General features: G+C 41.4%; 1 protein-coding gene across 1 annotated transcript; it reads right to left on the bottom strand.

Moving 5' to 3' along the window:
• Positions 1 to 377: 377 nt before the first annotated feature.
• On the bottom strand, positions 378 to 12,528 carry QPCT (glutaminyl-peptide cyclotransferase). Its single transcript, XM_059841378.1, has 7 exons — positions 12,332 to 12,528; positions 8,380 to 8,526; positions 5,641 to 5,922; positions 2,948 to 3,124; positions 1,989 to 2,088; positions 1,692 to 1,808; positions 378 to 779 (listed from the first exon to the last, which is right to left on the bottom strand). Exons 1-7 carry the CDS (start codon positions 12,431 to 12,433, stop codon positions 634 to 636), a joined length of 1,071 nt encoding a protein of 356 aa, XP_059697361.1. The 5' UTR covers positions 12,434 to 12,528; the 3' UTR covers positions 378 to 633.
• Positions 12,529 to 13,103: the final 575 nt, after the last annotated feature.

Genomic DNA, 13,103 nt, shown 5'->3' with positions numbered 1-13,103 from the left:
CAAGTATGGAACAAATGATAGAGGCAAAGCTGAATTTGGGTTATTGGTCTGTCTTCTGGTGGTCAGCTGTCTGCAGAGTAAAACCCTTGCAGCTGCCTTTGTAGGGGAAGGAAGAGAGGGACCAGAGAGAATTAAAATCACATCTGTGTGTCAGCAGTTCTAGCAACTAATTTCAGCATGAGGTGGTTTAGTTCAGCCCAAAGCAGAAGTCTGCTATGGTGTGATTTTTGCCTCTTTTGATAACATGGTGTAAATTTCCGTAGCTGAACACTGCAAAAGTTGGTCACACCTTGTAAAAACTGTATCATACAATTAAGCCACGAGGCATTCCCTCCTGGGATCACAATACGTGACAAAAACCAATGATAACAATCTGGAAAGATTCTGGAGTTTTTTTATTCATACAGAAAACATGGAAAGACCAAATTCTTTCCAGGCTGAGCTAGGTCTTATTTAATAGTATCTTATTTGGCTACTGGATCAATGGGCCATGAACAGCTCAATCAATAATCAGTCTGGCAAGAGCTATCACAAGTTCCTGCACCTTGGTACTCTCCAATGCAATTAAATAGCAAGTGTGAAGGTCGGCAAAGAGTAGTGGGAATGGAGTACAATTTGCTGATGTTTTGTCTTTCATAGGTTGAGATATTCCAGTACAAACACTTGCAGGATTTTGTTGAGATTGTCAATAGTGGCTTTGTCAAGGTTTTCTTCTGTGTCCTTCATGGTATGCCATACTGCAGGAAAAGGGGATGGAATCAGATGCAGGACTGGAACCCCTATAAAAAGGAGAGTGAAATTTGGAGAAGAAATATTTTAGAAGTTCTGTTAATCCAACTGATACTTCACCATTTAGCAACAGAGTCAGGTGCAACACACTCAATAAGCTTGCTTTATAGGGTGTGTCCCTGCAGCTTCCTTTTACCTTCTCTTGTTTTGATGCTTGTGACTCCATCCCATCATTAAAGAGTGTGTTGTGTAAAGATGCCACCTTCATTTCCTTTGAGTACTTTTCCCTCCTCTTTCTTTTTTCTTTTTTTTTTTATCTGTAGGTACTTGCTACTGGGGGTTTTGGTTTTTTTTTTTTTTTTATATTCTTTAGGTCTTGTGTTTAGGAGCTATAGAAGGACAGAGAAATCACTGCAGCTCCTCAAAATGAAAACTGATTACCATGTTTTTGTGAAAGTGTTAAGACTGAATATTCTTAAAGCATTTTTTTAGTTCTCTACATAAATGGTAAAATTTGGTTTCTTATTTTTACTCTGTAAAATAGAGACAGTGTTGCCCTCAGATAAAGGAACTGTATCACTGTGTATATGTGTATGTGTGTGTGTGTGTGTATGTACATATATATACACACACACACATTAAGCCACCTATACGTACTGCAGCTTGTAGGTATAAGAGGAATTAAATCAGTCTTCTGCTTCCCAATTGCTTAATTGCTTTTGGGGAGGAGCATTTTTTTTCTCAGCCTCTTTCCTGTTTTACTTTTTCTCTCTGATTTTTCAGCTGCATACCACTAAGGAATAAATTTTTTTCATTAGGTGTTATGTCAAAGCTCTAGAGTTGGATTCAGAAGCCTCAAGTTGGGGCAAATAAGCTTGAAAAACAGGAGCATATGCACTTGCTCATTTACTAAATTATGCATTTCTTACTGAACATCTACAAATTATAAGAATTTCTGGCACCTCTTAACAAAAATGGAACATGATCATCTTCAACCAAGCCTCGATGTAAAGTACTGTGGAAATACTGACTTTGAACAGGGTGATTCTTCAGCAGATTCATGTTGTGTAGCTTTTGCTCTGTAATGCACAATGAAAGTGATTATTACAATTTTTGGGCAATGAGGAATGTTAGCACATTATCAAAGATTCTTACTGTAAATCAGAAAATTAATCTAAAAATCTGATTTACAGAGCTTAATACATTCAGAAACTACTTACTTGGTTTTGAAATTCATTCAAAACCCATATCCTGCTTACCAATTGCTTGAAGCCTCTGAAACCATCGAAGAGTGTTTTGAAAATAATTGGGAAAGACTGGGTTTCGTGCACCAATTAAATCCAGTAGTACAAACAGGTCCTAGACAAGAAAGAATCTTTAGTGCAGAACTCTCTCCTATAACATCAGCAGCAGCAATGAAACTCTTGGTTTCCTGTACAGCTCGTGAGCAGGTCTTTGCTAGCCCTGGCCAAAGATCTGCCTTTCTAGCGTGGTGCCTGAGGAGAATTCAGTAGCAGAACCTGATTCCAATCTGATACATTTTGGTGTCTTTCCAAGAAGGGAAAGGCTAGGCTATTCCTTTGTTCCTCGAGCTGAAGCAGGCTGTGTAGCTTAGCCTGCAATTTGTGAGTTATATCTCTTTAAAAGAAAAAGAGCAGTAGGTGGGGAGAAAGAAGAGGAAATTGCTTTTTCCCCTGAGAACAACAAAGTCTGTCAAGGGAAAGACATTTTATGAGTCACAAGAAGCAGTGTCAGAAGAGAAGTTCCTCAGCAGTAAACAGGGAAAGTAGAAGGGAACAGACAACCAGAATGTTAGTAGGAATCAGTGGAAAACAGAGGTTGCTGTAGCTTAGTACTGAGCTAGTGGAGATTTGTTCATAGGCCAATGCTGTTTGTGCTCTTTCCTTATCACTTTGAAATATCTTTTCCTGAAGAAGGTGGGTATCCTAGTTTATATTCTAATAAACTGTGTATATTTTGATATTTCTATGGCTTCTCCTCGTACTTGCATGCAGCAGGTCTAATCACCTGAAAAGCTCTTGCCAATTCTCTATCATATTTCAGAATGTTTCCAGAAGCCTGCTTCTTCCTTTAACTTTAGTGGGGTCGTGGTTTCTTGGGAATTTGGCCAGTTACCTACTATTTAAATATTTTTTAAAATGCCATTTACTATTGTTCCTTTAGGAGGAAAGTCCTTAAAAAGGGGAGAGCCACTTACTATGCCCTGCAGCTGGTTTGTGGTTGTTGAACCAGGTGGGTGTGGAGTTGATACCATTTTTTGAGCTAAGTGCTGAGATCCATAGAGGGAGTCGGAAGGGGACCACCGAACAAAGGCTTCTTCACCATCAAAAAAGATGAGCTGAAGTGAAAGGTCTGGTCTTGACGCTGAGCTGGTCTGTTGGAGGAAGTTACAAGTAAAACTAACTGATTCTGGCCAGGACATCAAATCAAGGGCAAATACTGTAGTCATAGAAGTAACACAAATAATGGTGTATTTTCAAGGTTCCCTATGCAAACCTTCCTTTGGATGTTATTACGGTGTAATAGTAGTAGTCATCAGTCAAGGTAATTGTTATTTATCACAGTGACACATTCATTCTCCAGTGTCATATAATTTTGGTTCTGGATAAAAGTTTCATTTCTGACTTTGGAGGACATGACCTGAGCATTGAGACCTGCAAAACCAGGTAGCAGCAACATTATCTTAAATAATGAGGAGACATGTCAGTAACAACACCTATGGGAGTGCCAATATCATTATTTGATTGCATCACGAGGATTAATATAATTGCTACAGCTGTGCATCAGTGGAGGTGAGTTATGTATTTGACAAGTTGATGGTTCTTTCAGCCCCTTTTCATTCAGGGGAATCACTGAGGCAACTTTGCCCTAAACCAAAGCAATGAGAGTGGATATGTCAGATATGTCTTTTCTTTCAACAACCAAAATATAACAGCACTAAAACCTGAGAATATATATGAGAAATGTATTTAATGCCACAAAAAAGACATCTGTATGAAATTTCTTTCCAGTGTAGAGGGAGCCTACTATCTGAAGCCTTGTTTGAAATGTCAGAATTTCCTAATAAGCCACAGCACAGCAAATCCCAGTCTAGTTCCAATAAATGAACAGTTTTGGGAATTGTATTCTTGACAGTTGATATAAATATTTTAAGCCCTCTATGAATTAACACTGCTTCAAGTAAAATTGCATGATGTGGTTAGAAAGGTGGGGTCATGGCAGCAGTCATGTCCTGTATGGGCTACAACTCTCAAATAGCTGAAGCTGATGCAATATAAACAGAAGCTTCTATAAAATGTCAGCCATGCAGGCAAGATGGTATTGATTGTGCTCACAGTGGTGTATTGATCTCTCTAATGGCAATGGTTTGCTGCCCTTTGTCCTTAGCACATGACAGAGCTCTGAGGGCAGCAGTCACTTTGCATTACATTCTGGAGGAAACTGTATCAGTGTTGTTTGAGTTTTAGAAAGTAGTACTTGTGTTATTATTACTATTACTGCTTAACACATTTTAATAACGTAGAGAGATGTCTTTGCCCAATAATTTTAAGCTTACTCTGGAGAAGTAAGTTATAACTGGAGAAGCATCATGATAAAAATCACAGCTTCAAGTCAAAGTATAAATAGATTTGGCTGAAAACATAGCAAAGTCTGTTGTGCTACCATAAGCAGAGCAAAAATACCATAACTAATGTATTAAGCAGGTGGATCCCAAAGTATATTTTGTTAACAGACTGTACAAGTGGGGGCCTGTGAAAAGTAATTAGTTGCCTTTTTGTCAAATGCTGTCATCTTAGATGATAAAAAATAATCTTCACTGTAAAATAGTGTATTCATAGTGAAAAATGCCAGTCTTTAAAGTCAGTGTGCAGGATGTTTCATAAATAATCACCAGGCAAATTTATTATAAATGAAGCTTCTGAATGGAAGCCTATGTATTAGAGGAGATTTTTTGTTTTGTGATTAAAAATATTGGCATATTCTTAATATTCTCATTCTTAAATATTCACATATCAGAAGGTACCAAATCAGTTTCTGGAAACTCCTGTCGACAAGTAATCCTAATAAGCTGAGCTGAGTGTACTCCTGACACTTTGTACTGTCTTTCACATTTGAGAGACCTTTTCCAGTAACAGCTCTGTAAATGTATGAGAATTATTTTTCTGTAAATGCTGAGTACTGAACCAGTAGATGGCACTCGTGAATCCATAATCCTACAAATTTGTAATCCTACAAGCTTTAAGAGTTTTGTAGCCTCAACAGATTTTTGTGCCTAGCAATTGCAGCCCTTTGAAACAGATTTTCATAGCACAGGTAACACAGACTGATGACATTATACTTCTTTCATAAATAAGCCGTTCAGATTTGTGAAAAAAAAGTAAGAAGAAAAACTTGAAATCCTTGTGGGATGGGGGGACCTGAGTGTGACTCTTCTGCACAACAATTAGTTCACCTTTGTCTCAAAGCAGAATACAACTGAGATATTTCTGCAGGATTCAGAATGCAGCAAAGCTTTTCAATGACCCTACATGTCACTTGATATGATAGGAACTTCTGAGTCAGGTTTTGTGCCTTTTAGATAGGAAGTAGCATTATACCTTTCCAAGTCTATGAAGCATCTATTATTCATGTATCATTTGTTATTTTTATATAGTATTTGTTTATATAGATAACTTTTAGATATATGCCCTTTTTATAAGAAATTTTAATGTGATAATGTACTTTAGATTAGTAGATACTGATCTCTGTTTGTTCTTGGAGTCAATGGGAGATTTATTACAAGCACAGCAATCAGAGAACCCAGCATGCAGGCAATGGAAAAGAATGTGGAAATGCCCGGAGGCCTGTTGCTGTTGGCAAGGCAAATGAAAAGGAAACAAAAAAAACTACCTTGATTAACTGAAGCTCGTTATCCAGGGCCCGTGCCAGCTCCAACATCATGGCACAAGGCACAGCTGAATCAGTGGCTCCCACAAACACTCTGCCCTGCCACTGTTGTCGAAAGAATTTTGAGTCGTAGTGGCAAGCAAGTACGAGATGGCGTTTTGCAGAGGGCTCCAGAGTGCCAATAATATTTGAAAATGTTTTATAGCCATATGGTGTGTAGCTCTGAAAAGTGTCTTCTTCAATTTCCCAACCAGCCTTTAATGTTTGAAGACGGTGCTTGATATGCTGCAATTATAAAAAACAGATTAATAGTTATTGTTTCAGAAAGATGTTGCAGACAAATTAGCTAATTAATAGTGGCTCCTAAGCTTATTTCTGTAAGTTCCTGGCGTTTTAAATGATAGACTTTATAGCAAAAAATATAATATCACTGCATAACTTTGCTACCTGAGCCTCTGACTGCCTCATTTGCCTTTTATTTCTTCCTTTTGACCTTTCTCTTTGGAGTGTGAAGGTGTTTTGAATTATTGCCAATTATTATGACACATGAAAATCTTGATCTCTAAAGTTTTCAGGCCAGTGTCTTTTACAGGTGTAACTTGAGCAGATTTAATGTTAATATTTTCAGAGCTTAACTCAGATCTGCCCTTAAATTGAAAGTCAGAATTGACTGCAGAGACCTTGTTGTGGCTGTTTAGACAATTAGCACACAAAGATGCCACAGAAGAATAAGGGGGAAAAAAAGAAAAGCTGTTTGGATTGGTTGGTTGGTGTGAGGTGGCTGGACTTTTAAGCTTCTGTGAAAAATCTGCCTTTCAAGTGACATAAATTGTTTACAAGGCCATAACAGATAGGTAGATTCTTTTAATTAAAGAAAGAACAAAACATTTCAGAAGAGCCTTTTAAAAATGAAGAAAATGAACGAAACATTTCAGAAGAGCATTATTTTTGTTTCTCTAAGTGTAGCTCATATAAAGATAAGAATTGAGACAATCTACAAGGCAAATCATTAATTTTAGCTGTCTTCCTGCCTGAAGAGAATACCTCTAACAACCCCAGCTATACTTCAACCAGAGTTCTGGCTAACTCATTTTAGAGGAACATCTCTGTTTCTCTGTTGAGCAACTTATTTTTATGGGTCCCTAGAGAGCTTCTTCAAGGCAGATTCCTCTCTCTTTAAGTAAACATTAGGAAAAGCCTCTGAGGGGAAAACAGACTTTGAAGACTTGTTCTGCTCTTAGGGAAGTCAGTAGGAATGACAAAACCCAACAATATTGCCATAGATTTTAGTGCTAGAACAAGCTTCCATTTTGTTCATGGTCACCCACTGAAAGCTTTTACAACATGGTATGGTCTATCAGCTATCAGTAGGCAGAGTGAAGGACGTCTGCTAAGGATTGAGGGGACTATATAAGCCTGGATGGAGTTCCCAGTAGCCTTTTACCCTTAAATGAGTCTGATGATTTTGTGTCTCAACAAAGAAGTATAATTCATTTCAAACTCCATTATTGTGTTTTAACAATAGAGGACTCTTTATTTTTTTAATTTAATACATGCTGTTACCTTGTAACAGGGTGATCCATCCTATTTTGAACATAATCTGTGGTTTTCTAGCCTAGGCTCAGCTGTTTTTTTGTTTTCCTTCCTTTTCCCCCATTCACTTGGCTGCTTTCCAGAGTACTGCTGAAGAAACCACAAAACTAAATCTACAGAAATGTGCACACAGACACACACAGACACACACACACACACACACACACCACAATGCATAAAAAGGCTGCATTTTTCAAATCTACCAATTGCTGAGTAGCAAATAAATTTATTGTAGTTGGGGCTGTCTTAGGGCTGTTGAGTCAGTGCCTGAGGGGTAGATGAAGGCTAGTGAGATGATGTGAATGTCTTTAGTAAACTCAGCTGTACCATTGTCTGTCTCCTGCTCGGCTAATGGCGCCCAGAGCCGGCGTGTACATTGTCCTGAAGATGGCCACGCTGTGAGTGCAGAGCAGAGGTGCTGACAGAGCAGCAGCCCCGTTGTGTGGTAGCTTCTTGTGGCTCAAAGACAACGTGCTGGAGTCTTTACTGCCTTGGGGCCAGCTGCAGCCTGGTTTGTTAATCCAGCACCAGGACACTGCTGTACTTGGGCTGGTAGAGCTGGTGTGGTTCATGGACCAGGGCTGCACTTTGTGCTGACCATTTAATCTGCCTGCCCCTTTGGGCCCCTCTGATCCCCTTTTGTGTTGACACACCCATCTGAAGCAACACTCCAGGGCACTCTAACAGCACAGGACGGGGCCTCTCCAGAAGGAGTGGTGGGGGGTGTAATTTATTTCATCCCAAGCATGGTCTTGGGTTTGAACCAGTGACCAAAAACCTGCTCATTCCCTCATGTGAGGGAAAGGACAACCATTGTGTTGTACTTTGGGTACCAAACCTGGGGCAAACTTTTAAATTCAAAACATGATTAAAAAAAAAAAAAAAAAGACTTATTTTCCATCATGCTATGCAGCCCTGGGAAATAATGTCAGCTGATGTGCAAACTGTGTCATGTAGGCACTATGCGGGCTAGACTTGAACAATGATAGAGTTCATCCTACTGAATTAAAGGAATGTGCCTGTCACTTCTGTGGGACTGTCTCTTTGGTGGGGGTCACCAAAGGTGTCACCAGAATATAAATAATAATAATTATAATGATAATATAGAATAAAGATGTTCTTAGAGATTGTCAGGAAGTGTTGTCTTACCTGTCGCACGATGTAACTTCCTTGTGATCCCGGGTATCTTTCTATCAGGATAGGGCGCAAATCATTCTCCCACATTTCAGAAATATCTGTGTTGGCCACAACTTTTTGAATAGCATCAGAACTTAAAATCCTTGGTTGGTGAGAATACTGCAGAAGGTGGAGAGAAGAAGAGTGCTATAACTGTTACTAGACCTTTTAACCATAGTTTCCTTCAGAATTATGATAAAAGTGGTATATTGTGCTACTTTAATTTACTCCCAAAAAACGTAATTTAAAAACCCTTTTCACTCAGAAATTATTGGCTTCTCTATCTTTCATTCCCATGGAAAATATGCTAGTATTTAAAGTATGGGAGAAAGTTTTACCTACCAGCTAGCTGTAAAACCTGAACCTATGAATGGGTTCTCTGTTTCCTAATATCTTAATCATACATGTCATGTCTGCAACAATGCCACCTTCAGCTGAGGTTCCTATTGAGACAAACACCAGAAGCTTTGTTTCCAGTAGTAATAATATTTAGCTTTATGCTGTGCACTGCAAAGAAATGCCTAAGGTAAGTCACTCCCAGAGGGAGCCAGCTGTGTCATTGTGGTCTCTACCCACAGTGGCAGAATGAGTGTGACTGCACAGAATGTGGCTCATCTGGGGCTAGCTGGGGCATTTGTCAGCTTGGTGACACATAGGTTAACCTCAGATCCGACAGCTTGTCTCCTGTGGCAGCCACTAGTATGTGACCTACCTCCCTACCTCCCAAGTGACTTCCTCTCTGTTGCCCAAGCGCAGGCCTTTGGGGCTGTATTAGGTGACCCAGAATGCCTGAGACATCCTTATGTAGCTGGCAAATGCACATCTTAGACCTGTAAGAGCTCCATAGTGCCCTGGAGTGGTAGCTGAATGCCAGATGGGATTCCCAAGGACATCTCAAATGCCCCTTTATATCCCAGGTTTGAACCTATCAAATCTCTAGCAACTGTCTTCTCAGAAACTTCCATGTGCCACTACTGTTTTTACAGATTCCTGTTTCAGGCACTATCATTCCATTCCTCATTTATATCACAGTGACTTCCCTCTACTCCTGTCCTTCTCCTAATGAAAAATACTGCTTATTTCTTCTTTGATCAGAACTGCCTTATATGACTGATCAGACTGGCTGTCCTTCCACGTCCCTTGTCTATGTCATCCTTTCTGAGACGAGCAAAAGAGAAAACGGAACATGAGCACATCATAGTTTACACTGTAGGACAATAGTATTTATTTTATTCTTTTTCTTTCTTGAAACTGTTTAACAGCTGACTTGCTTTTGGGCTGCTCCTGCATCAAACTGACATTTTCATAGATATCTGTAGTCTAACCCTATCACTGTATGTGTTAGCAAGAAATAATGCACTCTCCTTTTCTACTCGTGTGTGTCATTTCACATGTGTCTGAAATAACACCTAAACCCCATTACCTGGCCAGAATGTGAACTGACCTCGAAAGTCAGGTATCTTATTACCAGTTATCTTATTACCCTAGGTGATGAATATTGTTTAAAAACCAGAGTTGCCTCACTATTTGACTTTTTTCTACTTCGTTTCTGTTTGTACAAGCAAGTATGAGCACAAGTATTTTCTAGACTTCACTGCAAACATTTAATTCTACCCTTCTCTTGTTTCCTAGCTGTTTATCTCCGTGTGAACCTTTCCTCTGATTCCACTTAGGCTTAGCAGAGAAATTAAGCAGAGGGCTGACACAAAGACACTGAATCTAGTTGTGCCAATTTTAATACAGTATTTAAAGCTGAATTTTAAGACTGTAAGGACACCAAAATTTAGGATGGGCAGTTAACATTTTTAATGTTAGCAAATTTAGACATAGATTAAAGAAAAAAGAAAAATTTTACCATTTCATCTGATATAAAGATGAACTTTTGAAAGTTTGGAAATTGTACCATGGAAGTTGTAAAACAGTCTTTTGAAATACTAGAAGTTTATTAAGGTGGAACTTAAATCAGTGTAGAAGAGGCGCAGAGAAGAGAAAATGTCAGGGAGCTGTTTGGTTTAGGAGGAGCAGGCTGTAAGGGGAGAGTGAAAAGCTAAAGCTATGTACTTCAGAAGAGTGTAGGAGGACAACTTAACTAAGGAAGTTCAGAAAATCTGCAGTTGAACAAGTGAAGAGCATGCCTGGTAATTGGGGTCATCAAATCACTTGTCAAAGTAACACTATTAAAGTACAAATGCATGGAAATACTTCAGAAGGGAGGAATCAATTTCCACTTCTAATGATGGAGATATCTTCAAATTTGGGAAGTGAGAGGAGTTACAAAAGTGGTTATGAAATAAAAGAGAAGCAAAATAAGATCTGTAAGTGACTCATTCTTTACAGTGTGGGTCAATCCCTATTTTGCCACAACAGGGAGGCAGAGCAGTGTATTCATGACAGGGCTGTCACTAATCCTGTTGTACTAAGCTGTATAAAACTGCAAAACTTCGAGTTCTACAAGTAGCCCAGGCTTACCTGTAGGACTTTGAATTTCCGGCTCACATGTCCCTCCAGGGAGAAAGAACAAAAGTTGTTGAAGGACAAGAATTTGATGAGAAAGAGGAGGTTGTTCTCGCTTAGAGTGTGCACAGGCGGAGGTGCAATGGTTCTGTGGCACTACTGACAGCAGTGGTGGGGAGATTGGCTGGTCAGAATGGAGCCAACTAAAGCATGAAAGGGCTGGGGCTCAAGGGGGCTGAAAAAAGGAGCACTGGGGCTGTGTGACTGTTCATTGACCAGTGTGACTGAAGATTCAGCCTCACATGTCTATACTATATATGCACATATACATGTATTGTGCATAATTACAGATGTACTGTGCTACAGATATATAGACTATACATGAGCTATATATATTATATATGAGCTATACACATATATATGTATGTAGTGTAAGATACAATTAACAGAACAGAATGAAACTATCTCATTAGCAAAGGAACAAGCCAACATTTCCTTGAATGGGGGGTGATTTAAAACAAGGAGAAAGGGGATTACTAAGGGGAAGCATGGAAAGGTGTGAGGGAAGCTTCATTTTACCAGCTTGTCTTGTGGAATTCAGTTGCTTCTTGCTGAACTTTGACTTCAGCTCTTCTACAAACACTTGGGGAAGGGCCCTAAAAGTATATTTTCTGTTTGGAAATTCCTGAAGTGTTTAGTTGAATGTGGTTTGCAGTTTTATGCTCTCCTACGTTTCACGTGGTTTAATTCTTTATGAAGAAAACTGTGTTAATGTTTCATAATGAAACACTAAGAGCTACATAGAGAAATCTGTGGTTTAAAGCTTACCACTGTTTAATTAAACCTTATCTCAAGATTCCTTTTTCCACTAGTTCACACAGCAGTCTAAATGAGACACAATATGGTATGAGTCTACCACATATTAGAGCGTTTTATCTTTTCAAAACAATTTTGTACCGGCTATCAGCACCATGCCTACTTGTTTTTCCTAAGATACACATGCATCGCTGCTGAAAGAGCTATACGTCTTCTCAAACTAAGTCACTGTCCTCTGCTCACCATAATCACAATGAAAGTTGAAGTACAGTAGAATGTTATAAGGAATACAATTTCAGATTTTGATCCGTCTTGTCCTGTTTGGGTTTCCCCTTAAATTCAGTAACTGACCCTGACAAAGCTTATGGCTCTTGCTGCCGGGTCCCAGGCGGTGCGAGATGACAAAGCCAAACGTGTGAAGAAGATATGCTCTCCGCAGCCACCAAGCTCGGGCTTAAGAGGGAAGCCATGCCACCCCACCCTCACCTGCGGGACCGCGACAAGGGTGAGCCCAGCCCGAATTCACGTTAGGGGCCCGGGCAGGATGGATGGGGCTGACCCCGCGCCCAGCCGCTGACCCCTGCCCGCCGGGAAGGCGCTGCCCCCGTACCAAGGGAGAGGCAAGAAGCGCCTGCGAAAGGCGAACGCGACCCACCTTCTCCAGGGTCCACTGCGCTCCGGCGTCCCTCCCGGGCGCCGGGGGCAGGCAGGCGGCGAGGCACAGTGCCCCGAGCAGCCGGGCAGCGACCCCCGCCATCCCCTCCCTTCGCCTCGCCGAGTGCCGGGGGAGCAAAGGAGAGAGCCGCGGCTGTGCAGGCGGAGGCGGCGCTGAGGGAGGCACGGAAGGAGGGAGGCACGGAGGGAGGGAGGCACGGAGGGAGGGAGGCACGGAGGGAGGGAGGCTGCGGCAGGAGCGGCGCTGGCTGCAGGAGCCGCAGCCGTGCCAGCCTGTCCGGCAGCCCGCGTTCCGTCGGAGCCCAGCCCGTCGCCGGCAGCACGTCAGCAGTGCCAGGGGCTGCCTGCGCCCCCGGCTCCCCTCCCCTCCCTCCTCCCCCGGCCGCCGGCAGCGAGGGCGGGCAGGCACTCGTGATTCCCACCGTGAGAAAAGCCGGAGCCTGCGGCTTTCCCCTGAAAGCTGGTTTTGTGTTCCGAGGGGCAGCTCGTGATCCCTCGGCCTTCGGGCACCGGAGGGAGCTGCGGGCGCTGCCGTGAGGGAGGGCCGCGCTCTCCCGCTGGGAGCCGGCCGGGAGCAGCGCTCGTGGCTGATGGAAGCTCGGAGCGGGTACTCCTGAAGGGTGTGACAGGAGAGACCTACCGAATTGCGAAGGGGTTTAATTCATTAATTTACAAGTTCTTCTTATGATCTTTTTTAGGCCTAAACCAACAATACTTGCTAAAATGAAAACCCACTCTTCAGGCGTTTTAAT

This window comes from Haemorhous mexicanus, chromosome 3, assembly GCF_027477595.1.
Source record: "Haemorhous mexicanus isolate bHaeMex1 chromosome 3, bHaeMex1.pri, whole genome shotgun sequence".
NCBI lineage: Eukaryota > Metazoa > Chordata > Aves > Passeriformes > Fringillidae > Haemorhous > Haemorhous mexicanus.
This window is presented reverse-complemented; position numbering and strand designations above follow the sequence as displayed.

Bases quoted from the DNA above. Each gene is read 5' to 3' on its own strand.
- QPCT (XM_059841378.1), bottom strand. From the start codon at position 12,433: ATGGCGGGGGTCGCTGCCCGGCTGCTCGGGGCACTGTGCCTCGCCGCC. The intron at 8,527-12,331 runs GTGGGTCGCGTT...CACCTTCTGCAG, and splicing joins CGCAGTGGACCCTGGAGAAG to TATTCTCACCAACCAAGGAT. The intron at 780-1,691 runs GTGCCAGAAATT...TCCTTTTTATAG, and splicing joins TGTTCCATTTTTGTTAAGAG to GGGTTCCAGTCCTGCATCTG.